At 65.0% G+C, this 17,419-nt stretch overlaps 4 protein-coding genes across 4 annotated transcripts in view; 2 read left to right on the top strand and 2 right to left on the bottom strand.

Moving 5' to 3' along the window:
• The window catches only part of EMIHUDRAFT_443916 (hypothetical protein), a 2,108-nt gene extending 597 nt beyond the window's left edge, over positions 1–1,511 (bottom strand). Inside the window, exons 1-4 of the mRNA XM_005776590.1 lie at positions 1,362–1,511; positions 1,116–1,231; positions 998–1,024; positions 239–812 (exon numbers count right to left, since the gene is read on the bottom strand). Coding sequence (XP_005776647.1) covers positions 239–812; positions 998–1,024; positions 1,116–1,231; positions 1,362–1,470 — 826 coding nt within the window. The 5' untranslated portion in view covers positions 1,471–1,511. The remainder of the gene's footprint in view (positions 1–238; positions 813–997; positions 1,025–1,115; positions 1,232–1,361) is intronic.
• A 5,973-nt stretch (positions 1,512–7,484) lies between these two features.
• On the top strand, positions 7,485–8,684 carry EMIHUDRAFT_443917 (Hypothetical protein). The gene is made up of 4 exons (XM_005776591.1): positions 7,485–7,580; positions 7,603–7,681; positions 7,823–7,937; positions 8,211–8,684. The coding sequence occupies exon 4, from the start codon at positions 8,289–8,291 to the stop codon at positions 8,499–8,501; it is 213 nt and encodes a 70-aa protein (XP_005776648.1). The 5' UTR covers positions 7,485–7,580; positions 7,603–7,681; positions 7,823–7,937; positions 8,211–8,288; the 3' UTR covers positions 8,502–8,684.
• Positions 8,685–9,535: 851 nt separating this feature from the next.
• On the top strand, positions 9,536–11,561 carry EMIHUDRAFT_469379 (hypothetical protein; the record flags this gene model as incomplete). The annotated part of the gene is made up of 5 exons (XM_005776592.1): positions 9,536–9,768; positions 9,953–10,022; positions 10,584–11,255; positions 11,310–11,319; positions 11,401–11,561. 5 exons carry the CDS (start codon positions 9,536–9,538, stop codon positions 11,559–11,561), a joined length of 1,146 nt encoding a protein of 381 aa, XP_005776649.1.
• A 1,448-nt stretch (positions 11,562–13,009) lies between these two features.
• On the bottom strand, positions 13,010–16,114 carry EMIHUDRAFT_116069 (hypothetical protein; the record flags this gene model as incomplete). The annotated part of the gene is made up of 1 exon (XM_005776593.1): positions 13,010–16,114. One exon carries the CDS (start codon positions 16,112–16,114, stop codon positions 13,010–13,012), a length of 3,105 nt encoding a protein of 1,034 aa, XP_005776650.1.
• Between the last annotated feature and the right edge of the window lie 1,305 nt (positions 16,115–17,419).

The raw sequence follows: 17,419 nt of genomic DNA on the forward strand, positions 1-17,419 counted from the left end.
GGCAGACTCTATGCTATCGCACATGATATTCTATTATATTATAATGGAGGGCCCGCCTGACCTCACATTATATTATCTTGTATTCCTGACCGGCGTTGACTACCAATGAGTGAGAGTTGTGATGTTGTCGCTGCTGTCTGGCTCACCGCCGCTTCCGCGCCCGCACGAGCAGCCTGCTGCTACCACCACACTACCACTACTACAGTATTCCTAGCAGTCAGAGCAGTCGCAACAGCACACCGCCGCTTCCGCGCCCGCACGAGCAGCCCAGCCGCGGCTACAGCGAGGGCGACGCCGAGGGCGACGCCGACCGCCGTCGCCGCGCCGCTCCCGCCGCCTCCAGCACCGCTCCCGCCGCCTCCAGCACCGCTCCCGCCGCCTCCAGCACCGCTCCCGCCGCCGCCTCCGGCGCGCGTAATGAGGCTCTCTGCCTCCAGCGCCGCTCCTTGCGCTCCCTGCGGCAGAGACGGCGGCGACGCTGCCGATTCTGCCGATGGCGCGGGCGGCGGCGGCAGCGGCGAGGGCGGCGGCAGCGGCGACAGCAGCGGCGACAGCAGCGGCGACAGCAGCGGCGACAGCGGCGGCGATAGCGGCGGCGATAGCGGCGGCGGGGGCGGCGGCGGAGACGGCTCTTGCGGGGAGTCCGACGGTGGAGCTGCGGGCGGTTGATGTGTGGAGGGGAGCGCCACGCTGACCCAGACCTCGCCGCGGGCGACTCCGGTGCAGTCGGCGGCTGGTCCGGTGCAGGAGGCGGAGAGGGGGCACCACCCCTGCTCGAAGGGCGAGGCGGGAAGGCGGCACTCGCCGATCACCTGCGGAAGGGGGGGGCGGGGGGAAGGGGTTGGGAGGGAGGGAGGGAGGGAGGGAGGGAGGGAGGGAGGGAGGGAGGGAGGGAGGGAGGGAGGGAGGGAGGGGGTGAGGGAGGGAGGGAGAGGGAGGGAGGGAGGGAGGGAGGGGGAGGGGGTGAGGGAGGGAGGTTGAAGCTCTCTCCGCCCACCTCGTTGTGCGTGATGAGGTCATAGTCCTGCAGCGCAGCGGGGAGGCGGGCGGGTGCAGGCGGCAGTGAGACAGCGGCGCGCAGCACAGCGGGAAGGGCAGGCGGGCGGCTCGCGCGCCTCGACGACGAAGCTGACGGTCGTCTGGTTGAGCGGGAGGCTAGGCTCGAGGCTGCAGCAGAGCTGGCCCCAGTCGGGCGACGTGTCGTCGTCCACGCGAGACGTCTTGCATTCGTCTGCGAGAGGAGAAAGAGGTGTGATTTGCCGTCCTGCTCCCGCACCGTGAGTGAGGATATTCTTTGGGATTCTTGGCCATAACGTATGGATGCGTGGCGCGAGTGCGTATATGCTGGGCCCGCAGCGCACTGTCATCATTGACGAGACGGACCCTCGCGTATGCGTCGGGCTTTGGGCCCTTTGGCCAGCGGTCCATGTCCGGCAGGTTTCTTGCCCGCGTCACACAGGCGTGTATCATCCTTGCTCAGCGCGCAGCAGTGCCACACAGCAGCGGCGTTGCCAGATGGTAAGCAAGCCGATGGCAGTCGAAAAAAGAATTTTCTGGGCCACGTCGCAAAAAACGCAGTGGCACGGAGGAAGTGACAAGGGAGAGAACGACGAGAATGGGACGGCCGCGAGGTGGCATGAAGGTTGCAGCGAGAATCGGCGAGAGACTGCGAAAAGAGATAGGAAGAGGCAGACTCCCTAGGGTGGGCGACGGCTAGCGCATCACACTCCTCTCCTTAAAATCCCTGTGTGGTGGCGGCGTGCCGTCCTCCCATCCCTCCCTTGGGTTGTCTGTTTTCTTTCTTTCTTTCTTTCTTTGCAGTGGCACTGACACAGGTACACCTCGGAAAAAAGAAAACCACATAAGTTGGGTTTTAAAAACAAAAACGGAGAAACAAGGAAAAGAAATCGTGGGGGGGGGGTGACCCCAAAGGGGTGCGTGTGTGTGGCAAACAACTAAGCCCAGCCACCAACCACCCGCCAGCGAAAAGAATTTTTGTTGAACGAAAAGAAATTGCTCGGGCGGGTGGGGGTGGGGGGCTGCTCTGTAGTGTCTGGAGACGGTGGACGCAGGCCCTCCCTCTCGCCCGCCGCGGCCCGCTCCTGTCCCACGTGCGCCGACAGAACCCCCCCCCCCCCCTCCCCCTCCCCCTCCCCCATCCCGCCAAACCCGCGCGCGCCCTCACCGTCGCTGTGCGTCGTGCTCCGCTCCTTCGCAGCCGCAGGGTTTGTCGCTCTCTGCCGTGCTCACGCGGCGGTCCCGCCGGGCCCCGCGCCCTTGCCGCCCGGCCGGGGCTGGAGAGGCTCAGTAGGAGGAGAGCTTGATGCCGCGCTCCTCGCACACGGCCACCAGCTCAGGCTGGTTCAAGTTCTCGACGAGCAACTGCACGCGAGGGGAGGTGTGATGAGCATTGGGCGGGGGAGGGGCGAGTGGCGAGGGGTGGCGTCTCGCGCCTTCAGGCTCGGGGCTGCCCCCTCCTTGAGGGCGGCGGCCAGCGCCTTGCAGCCCTCGTCGCCAATCTCGTTGCGGCGGAGATCGAGCCTGTTGAGCCGCGGCGCTGCCCCCTCCTTGAGGGCGGCGGCCAGCGCCATGCAGCCCTCGTCGCCGATCTTGTTGTCGTAGAGATCGAGCTTATCGAGCCGCGGCGCTGCCCCCTCCTTGCCGAGGGCGGCAGCCAGCGCCATGCAGCCCTCGCCGCCAATCTTGTTGCCGTAGAGATAGAGCTTCTCGAGCCGCGGCGCTGCCCCGCTCGCGAGGACCTCCGCCAGCTGCGCCGCCTCCGCGTCGCCCCAGCCGAGGTAGGCGTAGTTCAGCACGGTCGCCTTGCCAAACTGCTCCTCGAAGGCGGCCTCGTACAGCCGCTTCACTAGCGGCTTGTCGTCCTTGCCGTTGGTGAAGCTCTTCGTCTCCAGCTCCGCCGCGAACGCAGACGGCAGCAGCGGAGGGCGCCGGCCGCCGTCCTGGGTGCAGTCGGCTCGGAGGCTGGAGTAGTCGTACTGCTTGCCGACGCGCATCTTGCCGAGGTCGAGCGAGAGGTAGCTGGCCTTTGTCAGGCCCGCCCAGCTCTGCTCGGTGAAGCACCAGCCGCGGTCAAAGTACTTGGCCACGTTGGTGCCCTCGGCCTGGTCCTCCGCCTTGTGGCCGTCCGGGAAGGAGGTCAGCCGCAGCACCCAAGTGTACTCGTGTGAGTAGAGAGTGCCGAGGCAGCTCAGCCCCTGCTTGAAGAGCGCGTTCTGCTCCTCGGTGCGCACGACGCCGTTGGCTGGGTCGGGGTGCTGGTGCAGCGAGCCGAAGTCCCAAAAGACGCCGAGCCGCGTGATTACGGGATTGTTGAGCAGTGCCTTGAGCGCCCTTGCGACGCGGGCGAGGTTGGCTCCGCGCGGGTCGGGGTGGTCCTTGGTCAGCCACGGGTAGGAGAGCGCGGCGACGGGAAGGAAGGAATCAGTTCGCGTCGCCTCGACGAGGTCGGAGAGGGAGAGGAAGGCCTCTTCGGGCAGCGCCTGGCGGTGGGTGAGGACGCCGCCCGCCTCGGCGTGGCTGACGATCCACTGCGCGTCGAGGAGGGCGACGGCGCCGCTCGCGAGGACCGGCTCGAGGGCGCCGCCGAGCCTGCGCCACTGCGCCAGCGACCACAGCTTCAGCTTCCTCTCGCTCACGCCGAGATCGGTGGCGGAGGGGAGGGCGGCGGCCGGCTGCTTCGGCGCGGCGGTGTCGGCGGGCGTCGTGTCCTCGCGCATCGACAGCAAGCACCTGCTTGTGATCGACTTCCAGCGCAAACAAACAGCTTTTTGTTTTTTGTCGCGCAAGAAAAGAATTCCGAGTAAAATGCTTCTTAAAGAAAGAAAGAAAGAAAACAGACAAACCAAGGGAGGGATGGGAGGACGGCACGCCTGCTTCTTTTCATCGAGTGGTGTACCTGTGCCCTTGTTTGTTTCTCTTGGCACCGTGGAGTGCTGGGGGGGGCGACAGGGAGGATGTGGCCCTGAGTTATGTGTACGCCGACTCAGGGTGTGTGGCAGCCAGCTGGCTGTGTGTCTTGTGAGCCTGTTTGTGTCTTTGTGTCGCTTTGAGCCCAGCCCAGCCCAAAGGGGTGCGATGGCAGTCGAAAAAAAGAACTTGCAGCGCGCAAAACAAAAAAGAAGGAGGGGGAGCTAATAACTGCACTCCAAGTGCTCCAAGAATGAAAAAATTCTGTTTTTTTACACTTTTAGAAAGAAGGGGCCGGTTCCGCCGCGCAGTCGAGCAGCAGGAGCTCGACAACTTTGTCGACATGTTGATCGGGAAGTTTTGCGGTGAAGACTGTCTGTGTCGGCATCGCCCTGGCTGGGAGCGCTGGGCCTGCGGGTCGCGGACAGAGGTGGAGGCGCTTGACGGCGGCGGCGGGGTCACCCTGACATTCACATATATACTTCTGTGCATCGATGAAGTAAGAGTGTGGCGACCACAGAACGAGGCACAGGTTTGTTGAAGAAAGAGAATCAGAGGGTCTCACACGGCGCGTAGGGCCTTTAGGGGCCTAGAGAACACACACATCCGTTTTCCGTACCATGCGGCCGTACGGTAAGGCATGCGGAATCGACCCGATCCCGTGCAGAAGTGCTCATAGGGCGTAATAGGGGTGCATTCATCAGGCGAGGGACGTTCGCCCCCCGTCGGGCGCACAACGCCAACATGCCGTCTTATGAGACAACGACGATATGCGGCGCGACGGTCACGAAATGGAAGCTCTTCACGGTCCTCGCGGTAACCTGGCTGGTCATTGCTATGATGCAGTATTTCACCTCCATCTTTGGCGATGATGGCATAGTGGCCGGCGCAACACTCGACGAGCAATTCGTTAGTGAGTTTAAGCAGGCCGAGATGTGATCTCTGGCCCTCCAAGTCTCTCGTCGCGCACGTGTACTCTGACCCGAGAGTGGGGGATGGCTGGATCTCGGCTCTAGCCCTCCTGCTTCCAACCAGACCTTCTGCCCCCGCCAGGGAGGATGTACACATCGATCCCGCTACAATGGGTGCTGCCGTTGGCCCTCTGTGGCTCGTGCGGATAAGTGCGCCGGATCTCGCCCTTCCACACCCGCATTTTCACACTTCCCCTTCTCCCGCATAGTTACTTCACGCAGACGTCACAAGCGTTGAAGCCGGCCGATTACGAGAAGGCGACTCCCTGCTTTGCAATCCCGGTAAAATACGCGTGGGCCATCGTTTGCGTGTGCGCGTCTTTGTCGCTGGTCTGCAACTGCGTCATTGTCTTCAGCGACTCCGTGAAGGCGCGGCCTTGTGTGAGCCGTATCAAATCAAGAGCCATCATAACTCCATTGCACGAATGTGCACGGAAAAGGCGGGCGTCACGGTCGATGACGACATGATCTCAGATTTCCACCGCAAAATCGGCGTCGGCGTTGGCTGCAATGCGTTCGTCGTGGGCATCTTCGCGGTTGGGTCTCGCCCAGACCCCCCGCCCCACCTATGGTTAATCATTCACCCCGGTGCTTTCTCCCCGTGGCAGACCTACATGCTTCCGGCCTTTTGCTCCCCGAAGGAAGATGAGCTCGCCCCGAAGACCGGCACGATGGTTTGAATGCGGGTCCTGCTCAAAATCCCGCCGTCTCCGCCTGGACCCCGCCGAGCATCGCGCCGACTTTGTGGGTTGCTTGGAGTCGGCGAGGGGTTGGGCTTGGCCCCTTGCCCCACCACGACGCGTGGAGAGAAGTTTACGTCTTTTTGGGCGACCCGGGCGCCCTCCGACCAAACTGCTCTATTACTATCATAACAGTACCTTCCTTGATCCACCGTCATCTCACCAGCGTCCCGGTGAGTACGGCGATCAGAGCTCCCCCGGTCGTCGCGCTAAACCGTAACCCGCCGAGGCGGGCCGGATCCACGCGTTGCCAGACCGCCCCGTTGGAGGTAGACCGCTCGTCTAGCCAATCAGCCTTAAGCGAGCGGCCTGGCCGTTGGAATGGCCTAAGACCAGTCCCCGTCGGGAGAGATCGTCTGGCGGAGGTGATCCTCAAGACCTCAAGAGGTGATCTACCGTCACCTCGCCGGCGTGCCCGGCGATTTCGGCTTAGATCTGGGTGTGTGTGCGCTAGAGAGGCTTGCTTTTCGCCCGGGTGGTCGGCGCCATGGTGGTGCACACGCTCGCCGACCTGCGGCCGGGAGACGCGCCACGGCGGCCACCGCAGCCGCCACGGCGGCCGAACAATCCGCAACCACGTCAGGCGCCCAGACCTCCGCTGTCGCGACTCCACAAAGCCCTTCTCGCTGCCGGAGTCCTCGTGGCGATGCTGTTGAAGGCTCGCTCCTCCCCTTTCTACGGCGGCGCGATCCCGGCCGCCAGTGTCAAGCTCGGCGGACACTGGGACGACATCCTGCGTCACCCGTCCTTCACTCGCAAGATGTGCAGTTACACACGCACGACGCCGTGGTGGCGCGGAGGCTTCCTCTCGCTGCGCGAGAAGTCGTTCCGGGAGCACGTCGAGGCGGCAGACATCGGAGGCGAGCACGGCCATGAGCCGGAGCCGCTCGACACAGACGACAACCAGGTGTGGGCACGGCCGGCCCAGAAGCCAGACCGGGCGGCCCACCAGCCTCTTTGGCCCACGGCGCCTGGCCCAGAGCCTCCCTGAGAGTCTCTGCAGTGTGCGGCGGCGCGTGCGAACGCACGAAGGTTAAGATGGAGTCACGGCCGCCTCTCTCTGCAGGTCGGCGGCGCCGAGTCGATGGCGGTCACGCGCTGCACCAGCACGCAGTTTGCTGTGACGGCCTGCTGTTTTGCGGCCTCGGCGTGGCGAGACACTTCCAGGACAGGTCCGTGACATGTCCGAGACATGCCTCACAGGCCTACTTTTGCGGCCTCGACGTGGCGCACAACCGCGACTCTGCCGAGGACGCGGCCAAGGACCCCTCGTCATCGGGGGGCGGGGCGTCGGCAGCTAAAAACGAAATACGGGCGGGCGAGCTTTCTCTTTCTAGGCCCCCTCCGTCATCGGTGGGCAGGGCATCGGCGAGAGCGAGATCGACAGGTTCGCGAGCTGGCTCAAGGCCGAGCACCCCGTGACAGAAGTACTGGGCATGCGTGGTGTATGATTCATAGGTTCGAGAGCTGGCTCAAGGCCATGCACGCGCTCGGAGAGGCGCGCGGGAAGCACCCGCGGTGCGGCGGGCCGAGATTTGTCGAGATTCGCCGAGATTCAGCCGAGATTCAGCCGAGGAGATGCTGGCCTCAGGAGACGGTAGACACCGAGGAGGCGCGGCTAGAGCTGCGGAGCAGCCTGGCCCGGCCACCGCTGCCGATGGAACTAAGAGGCTCCTCTTTTCCGCGCCCACCCCGCCGCAAGGCGCGCGACACACACACACCGTAGGTACGTCTACCGCCTCGGGGTTGGGACCGAGGGCGGCGAGGCGGGGTACGCGCACGTGTGGAACATCGTCGAATTCTGTTTATCGAATTCTTTTTCATCGTCGAATTCTTTTTTCAGGTACGCGCACGTGTGGAACATCGTCGCCCAGCCCGACGGCACCTTTTACTGGCTGCAGGCCGAGTGCCCATTTATTAATTATGACTTATGAACCCGCCCTTATGACCTTATGAACCCGCCCGACTGCACCTTTTGCTGGCTGCAGAGCTTCGTCGGCCACTACTCTCTCCCGTCGTGGATGCGGCAGAGCGACGCGAAGGGCGACAGAGCCGGTGCTCCTCGGGCTAAGAAAAGAAATACGGAGCTGCTGATCTCTTTGTGTAGGAGAGCGGGATTTGCTCCTCGAGACGGCGCTCCACAAGCTGTGAACAGCGTCTCTTCACACCTCCAGCTGTGAACAGGCGAGCGGGACTTGCTCTTCGAGACCGTGCTCCACAAGCTTGAGGCGCTGCAGGAGCTCTTCCGGACCCTCGCTGTCGACAAAGAGCGACCGCAGGCTTGACTTCTTTTTTACAGGCGCTGGGGCGCGAGCACTTACCGTCGCTTTTCGACAAAGAAATGCCAGCAGGCTTGTTTTCTTTAACAGGCGCTTGCGCGAGCACTTACCGTCGCTTTCGACAAAGAAATGCCAGCAGGCTTGTTTTCTTTAACAGGCGCTTGCGCGAGCACTTACCGTCGCTTTCGACAAAGAAATGCCAGCAGACTTGTTTTCTTTAACAGGCGCTTGCGCGAGCACTTTCCGTCGCTTTCGACAAAGGAATGCCAGCGAGCCTTGTCTTCTTTATTTAGGCGCTGCGCGAGCTCTTCCGGATCGTCGCGTGGGACCGCGCCGCCAACGCAAACTACCTGCGGCTCTTCAACGTCGACATGGACCGCGCGCGCCGCGTCGACAAGCGCGAGACGGCGATGCACCAGCGGCTGCACCACTTCTCGTGGGACCTCGCGTGCGGCTACCCCGCCGCGGGGCACCGAACAGAGCCGCTCGACCCCGCCGCCATGGTCGCGTCGCTGGGGGTCGAGATTGCGGCGGCGGACGAAGAGGAGGAGGGAGAGGAGGAGGAGGCGGAGAGTGTGGCTTGAGGCGGAGTGCGGCGGCCAGCGCACCGTGCGCGCAGTGCCAGTAGAGTAGCTGCAGGCACTGCAGCACCGCTTGTCTGATTGTCGACGTACTGGTGTTTCCCAGGAAGCCGAGCGGTCTTTGAGCTCCGACGAACAGGCTCTCCGAGAGAGGATTGCATTGTGTTCTAGGTCAAAACACGGTTTTCGAAAGCACACCCCGTTGTGTTATTGTCGACGCACCCTAGTGCGTAGTGGCTAGTGCTAGTCGCGTGCGGTGTGTGCACAGTACGCGGGGGTCGGGGAAGTAGGGGAAGGACCCTCAGTTGCACAGGGGGGTTGCAGCGCCAGGCCCTCCTGCTCGGCTCCAGCGAGTAGACAAGTGTTGTCATCAACAGAGTAGAAGAGTCTTACCTAAGGGCCGATGTGACCAAGCGCTCTGGCAGCGCGGTTTTACCTCACACCCATGGTCTCACAGCCCTAGCCAGTTCTTGGTGGTCCAAGTCACACCTCATCGAGGTACTGGCTGGGTACTGGGCCCGCGTCAGAGGTCGCACGTTAAAAAAGAATTTCTAGTTAGGATTTTAGCACCTCACACACACTCCCCCCTCAGGGCTAAGCAGTGCGCAAGTCCACCCGAACTCTAGGCGAGGCATCGACCGCTCCTTTGGAATAGTGCCGTCAGTGGCTGCACTAGACGCCCATTAGATGGCGCGCGGCGCGGGCGGATGACTAGGGGAGAGAATGCGGAGAGACTAGCTCGCAGGTAGATGTGCTCAGCCAAGGGTAAGGGATGAGGGGAATGTGTCAGTGTGAGGGGTGCACCAACCGCAGAGCGTCGTGTTTTGCCTTTGAAAACTGAACAGTTTTTTTTGGCTGCCACTATGTCAACTCTAGCCGTGCACTCTGGGTTGCGCGCGGGTGTCGCGGCAAATTCCGCTGCGTGCAGCATGGTCCCTTGAGTCAATATACGGCGAGCCCCGTGGAGCCAGAAACGCCTGGCTGGACGTCTGATCTTCAGTGCGGCTATCCGCCTCGGGGCGCGCCTCTCCCTGCCGATGCGCGTCCGCTTCTCGGACGAAGATGTGGATTTGGGCTTTCCGGGCGAGGAGGCGCTGCGGGGCGGCAGCCGGTATGCAAAGAAGCTGCTCTGCGACGGCGGCAGCTTTGTGGGCACTGCTGGTCAGTGCATGGTGCGGGCCTCGGGCGGCGCGTGGTCGGCCCAGGACAGCGACATTACCGGCGCGCGGCAGCTCAGCTTCTTCATCGAGAGCGTTTTGCGTCCCGGCGGGTGGGAGAATATGTGTGGTCTGATGTGTCACTGTGTCGTCACATCGGTCTTGATAACAAGTACGGTCGATCCGTCAAAGCGATACACTCGTTCCTATCACATATTCTCCCACCCACCGGGACGCAAAACGCTCTCGGCGAGAGCCACAAGAAGGCGTCCACACAGCAAGCCGCTCGTCGGACAGGCGTGCTCGCTCGATGCCGGCGAGCGCATTGCGCACGCTTTGGACGGTGGCGAAGCCAAAAACACCGATGGTGGCCGTCCGCTGGCGTGAGCGGCGGCGGTCGAGACCTCACCCTTCTCGCCGACGACCCAACCTTACGCGGAACAACCCAACCCACCCCCACAACCCAACCCAACCCAAAAAGCATTCTCCTGTTGGGCCCTCGGCCCGCTCCCACACAAACTGGAGCTGCATCGTTCCGGAGATCCTGGCGATCATTAGGAGCTAGCTCTCACCAGGGGTTCAGTTGGCGTGAGTGAGGTGCTTGTGTGACAGCAGCGTGAAGAGCTCACATGTCACATGGCTCGCTTATCGGAGAAGGTGGTAGTGATCTAATCACCCGAATACCACGTTCGGATCGCTCCTCATCGCAAACCCTGTCAGCAGTTCACCTACGGGTATGTTCGTACGTACTTATAGCTTACTGGGAGAAAAGAGAAGAGCTACATACGTCTCTCGAGACGTACGTACACACACGAAAAACAACCGATTTGCATCGGCCCTGCACCCCCCCCCACCGGGCAACCACATTGGTTGTCATACACACATGCTGCTCCTCCTTCTCTCGCCTCCGTCCCACGCTGCGGCCAAGGACGACTGGCTCCACCTCCCTCAGACCGTGGCGCCGACCGGCGACTACACCGCCGCCGAGCGAGAGCGGCTCCGCGCCAGCGATCCCGGCGTGGACGGCAGCCCGACCTCGATCGTCGACTCGCACTTTGTCCGCGACCTCCTCGCCAACGGAGCCAAGCCGGCTCCCTTTGCGCCGGCTATGGAGCCGGAGGAGTGGTCCGAGGCGGTCGGCGTCAAGCTGACGGACGCCAAAGTCAGGACCATCCACGGAGCCGACATCGTCGCGACCGAGGCGGGGCTGCAGCCGGCGCTGCAGACGGAGTACTTTGCCGCGTGGGAGCTGGAGGACCGGCCTCGCCGCATCTGCCTGCTCACGATGGACATGACGGAGGACTACCGCCCGTACGTGGGCTATCTCAACGACAACATCGCGGCGCTGCAGTCGTCCTTCCGCTCCAAGGGCCTGCCCGTCTTCACGTCCAACTGGATCCGCCGGCCGGATGACGGCCTGTACGGCGCGCTGGACCGCTTCTACGGCTCCGCCGGCGTCCGGTCGCGCGAGAACCCGACCTACATCTACTTGGAGAACGGCACGCTCCCGATGAAGGAGATTGCGCCCACCGGCGAGGAGATCGCGGCCGGGCTCACGATCAAGTCGTCGCACCTCTCGAAGCGCGCCGCCGCCCCTCCCGTCCGCCCGCGACGCCGCGCCGCTCGCTCACACCGCCCGGTGCGCCCCGCGCAGGTTTGCCGACGTCGACTCGCACGGCCGCCCCACCTTCCTCCTCCGCGCCGCCGTGACGCCGTCGGTGACGCGTCCATGACGCGCCCCTCAGGCCGCTCCACCTTTCTGCTCAAACTGCGCGCGCTCGGCGTCGACACGCTCGTGATTGTCGGCGCGTGGAGCGAGGATTGCGTCGCCGCCACCGCCTTTGACGCCGTCGACAAGTACAACCTCGACACCGTCGTCGTCGAGGATGCAATCGGCGAGACGTAGCCGAGACCCGCCCTCCCGCCCTGCCAACGTCGAGGATGCAACGTCTCGAGCGGCGCGCGCTCGTGACCCGCGCCGCCGCCGGGGCCGCCCTGCCAACTAGGCACCGCGACGCCGACGCACTTCCCCGCCATCGAGGTGATGCGGGCGGCCGTCGCCAAGGTTGTCTCCACCGCGCAGCTCGTGGCGTACATGGACAAGCTGCCCCCCCTCGCGCCCGAGGTCCGGAGCCAGGCGCTGCTGCGTGCCGCCGCGGTGCGAGACTGCGACCCCGCGGCCGCGGGCTCTGCCCGCTGCGGCGAGGGCGGCGGCGAGGGCGGCGGCGAGGAGCGCGCCACCGTCGTGCCGCTGCCCACCGCGCTGCTGCTCCTGGCGGCGACGGCGGCCGCGTCCGCCGTTGCCACGCGCAAGCTGGCGGGGGGCGGGAGGCGGGGAGGGGCGGGCGGCGCGCTCGGGGAGCCGATGTTGGGAGAGGGCGGCGAGAGGGTGTGACAGGGGGGGGGGGGGGTCCCGCGCCGACCCGTGGACACGGCTTCGTGTAGCCGGGCGCTGCGGGCTCTGCGGACGAGGGGCTGTCCACTCTGTCGGAGCGGGCGGGCATATTACAGACACGGGCGAACGGAAAATTACTTCCGCGAGGCTGTGCGCTGAGGCTGTGCGCGGACTGCCGGAGGCCTCGGTCTCCCCTCTGCCCGTGCGACTTTCGCTAACTCCACCTCGAGAGTGTAGTCTGTAGACCGTCTCGGCCGCTCTTCTCGGCGCGCTTGAGGTTGAGCACGTTTGTGGCACCAAGAGGCTTTCCGATTCTTACGACCCTCACCCGCCAAGGCAGGTGTGCACTCTGCCTGCTAGTATTTGTGTGCTCACACCACACTACACTGTGGGGGGTGCCCGAGCATGATATGCATGTGGGCGTCTGCAGCGTGTGTGGGACAGACGTTGTTGTCCTATTGCGCGCCGCCGCGCGGGGGCCGGGGCTTCCCGCGGGGACCGAAGACGTACCGCCGAGCAAACGCCTGGCAAGGGACAGACTCACTAGTCTTTCCAGCCAACAAGGATCTGCTCGTCGGTGGCCTCGGCCCAGTCGTCGGGCGAAATCCTCCCGCCCTTGAGCTAGATTCCGACGACGCGCCGTCGCCCCCTCAATACCTCCCGCCAGCGCAGGTGCCGCCACCGCCGCGACGAAGAACGGCGTCAGGTAGATCTGTAGCGAGCACATGGCCCAACTTGTGCTGGCACGAGGCGGCGTGACAATGGTGGTCCTACCGGGCTCGGGAGCGATTCCTGCCGATGCGCGATGGAAGTACACCAGCGAGTCAGATCTCGGTAATCCGCTATGCGCTAACCCGTAACCCCCTCTACCGGTCAGAATTCCCCGACATTGAGCTCTCGCCGAGCCGTTTTCTTTTTCGGCGGAAAGGTCTTCGTTCAATCACAAAGACTCCCTGAGTTCATGTCGAATACAGGGCGTACGCCACCGCCGCCTCCACCGCGGTGTCGAAGGAGCCGAGGTAGACATTCCTTTCGCCCGCCCTGGCCTCCGCCGTGAAGCGGGCGCCTCTCTCGCGCACGCCCTTGTACCCGGTGCTGGTGATGCTCGAGAGGTGCAGACGCAAGCCCTCCGCCTCTGTCGCCACCGTCGAAGGAGCCGGAGGCTGGTACTCGCCGACCGCCCGCGCGTACGCCACCGCCGCCTCCACCGCCGTGGCGAAGGAGCCGAGGTAGACATTCCTTTCGCCCGCCCTGCGCTGCGCCTGGTAGCGGCTCCTGTCCGCGCGCACGCCCTTGTACCCGGTGCTGCTGCTGCTGGAGAGGTGCAGCCGCAGCCCCTCCGCCTCCGTCACGAGCGGCGCGGCGGGTGCAGCCTCCCTGTCCGGCGGAGGCGGCGGAGGCGGCGGCGAGGCGGTAGAGCATGCGGAGCCCGCCGCCTCCTCCGCCTCCTCCACCTCCATCCCCTCGCCGCTCGCTCGCTCCTGCTCCTCCCACTCGCCCTCTCCCACCTCTCGCAGCATCTCGTGCAGCGAGACGTCCTCCAGCAGCTCGCCGTCGTCGCACCGCACCGAGTACAGGCTCGACGCGCCGTCAAAGCCCACGACCTCGCCCGGGTACAAGGCGCCGCCAGAGTACTGTACAGCGACGCGGCCTCCTACCTGGAAGTGGCTCTTCTCCTCGCCGCCACCGCTCCACCCGCCCTCCTCGCCGCCCTCCTCGCCGCCCTCCTCCTCGCCGCCTGCTCCGTCGCCCTCCTCCGCCGGCACTGCCGCCACCGCGCCTGCAGCCTCCGCCGGCACTGCCGCCGCCGCGCCTGCCGCCTCCGCCTGCCCAACCGCCCGCGCGTACGCCACCGCCGCCTCCACCGCCGTGTCGAAGATGCCCAAGTAGACCATCCTTTCGCCCGCCCTGTGCTGCGCCTTGAAGCGGCCAGAGACATGCTCGTACACGCTCTTGTACCCGGTGCTGCTGCTGCTGGAGAGGTGCAGCCGCAGCCCGTCCGCCTCTGCCGCCACCGTCGGAGGAGGCGGAGGCTGGTACTCGCCGACCGCCCGCGCGTACGCCACCGCCGCCTCCACCGCCGTGGCGAAGGAGCCGAGGTAGACATTCCTTTCGCCCGCCCTGCGCTGCGCCTGGTAGCGGCTCCTGTCCGCGCGCACGCCCTTGTACCCGGTGCTGCTGCTGCTGGAGAGGTGCAAGCGCAGCCCCTCCGCCTCCGTCACGAGCGGCGCGGCGGGTGCAGCCTCCCTGTGCGGCGGAGGCGGCGGAGGCGGCGGCGAGGCGGTAGATGCTGAGCCCGCCGCCTCCTCCGCCTCCTCCACCTCCATCCCCTCGCCGCTCGCTCGCTCCTGCTCCTCCCACTCGCCCTCTCCCACCTCTCGCAGCATCTCGTGCAGCGAGACGTCCTCCAGCAGCTCGCCGTCGTCGCACCGCACCGAGTACAGGCTCGACGCGCCGTCAAAGCCCACGACCTCGCCCGGGTACAAGGCGCCGCCAGAGTACTGTACAGCGACGCGGCCTCCTACCTGGAAGTGGCTCTTCTCCTCGCCGCCACCGCTCCACCCGCCCTCCTCGCCGCCCTCCTCGCCGCCCTCCTCCTCGCCGCCTGCTCCGTCGCCCTCCTCCGCCGGCACTGCCGCCACCGCGCCTGCAGCCTCCGCCGGCACTGCCGCCGCCGCGCCTGCCGCCTCCGCCTTCCCAACCGCCCGCGCGTACGCCACCGCCGCCTCCACCGCCGTGTCGAAGATGCCCAAGTAGACCAGCCTTCCCCTCGCCCTGCGCGAAACCTGGTAGCGGCCAGAGGCGTGCTGGAACACGCCCTTGTACCCGGTGCTGGTGATGCTCGAGAGGTGCAGCTTCAGCCCCTCCGCCTCTGCCGCCACCGACGGATAAGCCGGAGGCTGGTACTCGCCGACTGCCCGCGCGTACGCCACCGCCGCCTCCACCGCCGTGTCGAAGATGCCGAGGTGGACATTCCTTCCGTTCACCCAGTGCTCGGCCTTCAAGCGGCCAGAGTGGTGCTTACTCACGCCCTTGTACCCGGTACTGCTGCTGCTGGAGAGGTGCAGCCTCAGCCCCTCCGCCTCGGCCGCGAGCGGCGCGGCGGGTGCAGCCTCCCTGTGCGGCGGAGGCGGCGGAGGCGGCGGCGAGGCGGTAGAGCATGCTGAGCCCGCCGCCTCCTCCGCCTCCTCCACCGTCTCTCCCTCCGCGTCCTCCTCCGCCGTCTCTCCCTTCTCCCCGCCTGCTGAGCCCTCCGCCTCCGCCTCCTCCGCCTGCTCCACCTCCATCCCCTCCGCCTCCGCGCCCGCCGCCTCCGCCTCCTTCGCCGTCTCTCCTTCCTCCGCGTCCTCCTCCGCCGTCTCTCCCTCCGCGTCCTCCGCAACCCCTGCCGCCGCTGCCGCCCGCACTGGCCCTCCCGAGCTCGACGTCTCCGCCTGCCCCGCCACCCGCGCGTGTCCACCCGCCGCCTCCGCCGCCGCCCTGGCCCTGCCCGCACGGCCGGCGAAGCGCTGCAGCGCCTCGAGCAGCTCGTACTCCTCCTGTGCGAGGGGAGGGTGAGGCACAGTCGGTGCCGAGGGGCGGTGCTGCGACGAGGCGGTGCTGACGGCGATGAGGCTGGGTGTGCGCACCAGATCCTCTTCGTCCCCGTCCGCATGCCGGATGCGCCAAAGCGCGGGCTCGTCATCCGCGCCCGCCGGCAAGTAGAGGCGCACAACGGCGTGGACGTAGCCGTGGCCCTTGAGGCGCCGCAGCACCCTCGCCCCAACGCGAGGCCCGTCGCTGAGCCAGCCCGACTCGACCGGAGAATGGCCAGATGTGGTTTCGGCAGCCTCGGGCAAAGCAGGCAGCTCGGAGAGGTTGATGCGGACGCTGCCGCCGCTGTGTGCCTGGGCAGCTGCAGGCGCTGCCGCACTGATTACGGGTCTGCTGCTGTTTCGGCTGCTCGGCCACGCCCAGCGGCAGACGTGCATTCGCTTTCTCGCGCCACAGTAGGGGCAGAGCGAACGGTCAGGATGCAGCCCGCTGCACTCGGCCTGGTGGCGAAAGGACGTGGAGATGGACATGGCCAGAAGTTTCGGCTGCTCATGCGCGCTCTCTCTGGCCGTCGACCCTGCTGCATGGGATAGCGTTCACAGCCTTGTTATTGAGAAGAAAATACCTCCTATGGCGCTGTGCGCTGGCCTGTGAGAGGTTGAGGTGCGCATGCAGTTCCAAACCGGATGCATCTCCCTGAGCCCTGGCTGTCAGGCTGTCAGGTGCTGTCAGGTGAACTGTCGGGCTGTCGGGCACTGTCAGGCACTGTCAGGTGCCTCTGTCAGACCAGCTGTCAGGTGCTGTCAGTGCTGTCAGGTGCTGTCGGGTGCGTGTCTGACAGGCGAGGTGATCTGTAGCTGTCGGGTGCTGTCGGAGCTGTCGGGTGTTGCTGTCAGACGCTGTCGGAGCTGTCAGAGCTGTCAGGCTGCTGCTGCTGTTAGACGTTGGGCTGTTGCTGTCAGGTGCTGTCAGGTGGTGCTGTCGGGGTGCTGTCAGGCTCTGATACACATCAGCCACACTTATGACACTATCAAGAGGGCGCTGACTATCAAGGGGGTGCTGACGCCGATGACGCCGGCGGCTACGCAGCTACCCCCCCTCCTACACGGCGTGATCACGCCGGCGGCGGCGGCCGCCTGGGGAGCGCAGATGGCGGCGCAGAGGCACAGGCGGCGGCGGCGGCACAGACGGCGGCGGCCACCCCCACCCAGACGCCGTAGGCATATGACTGTAGGGCCCCAGAAGGCTAGCTGGTAGCTTCATTTGTAGTAGCACAGCCGCCGGTGCTGGAGAGGGGTCCGCAGAGGTGGGGCGGGAGGGTTGAAAGAGAGACCCATGACCATCCCATGACTACATGGACCACACTCACATGCACATGTACATGTGCATGTCTTTGCATGTAACTTTGTTATACCCTCATGGGGCACAAGAAAGAGGCTCTACGGGGTCTGTGTACGGTCTGTGCTGCTGTCAGGCTGTCAGCGCTGCTGTCAGGCCACTGTGTGCTGTCGGGCTGTCAGGCAGCTCTGTCAGGCTGTCACGTTAGGGCCTGACAGCGACGGGTCACCTCGCCTGTCAGGCTCTGCTCTGTCAGGCTGTCCGCAGATACGTGAATGATACACCGTCGCAGCTTTTTTGTAGAGGGATACGCAATAAGCTATACAGGGCGGCAGTCGACTCTCCTACAGCTACAGTGCTGTCCGCGGCCTCTGCCGCGGGCCCGCGGCCCCTCCATCATAAAATATATTATTTTATGGAAAAGCAAATGCGGACAGTTTTAGCCAAAGGCGTGACCGCTTTTACAAAAAAGGTGTGACGGTGTTTTTTTATTTAGT

This window comes from Emiliania huxleyi (assembly GCF_000372725.1).
Source record: "Emiliania huxleyi CCMP1516 unplaced genomic scaffold EMIHUscaffold_277, whole genome shotgun sequence".
Taxonomy (NCBI): domain Eukaryota; phylum Haptophyta; order Isochrysidales; family Noelaerhabdaceae; genus Emiliania; species Emiliania huxleyi.

Bases quoted from the DNA above. Each gene is read 5' to 3' on its own strand.
- EMIHUDRAFT_443917 (XM_005776591.1), top strand. From the start codon at position 8,289: ATGGACCGCGCGCGCCGCGTCGACAAGCGCGAGACGGCGATGCACCAG.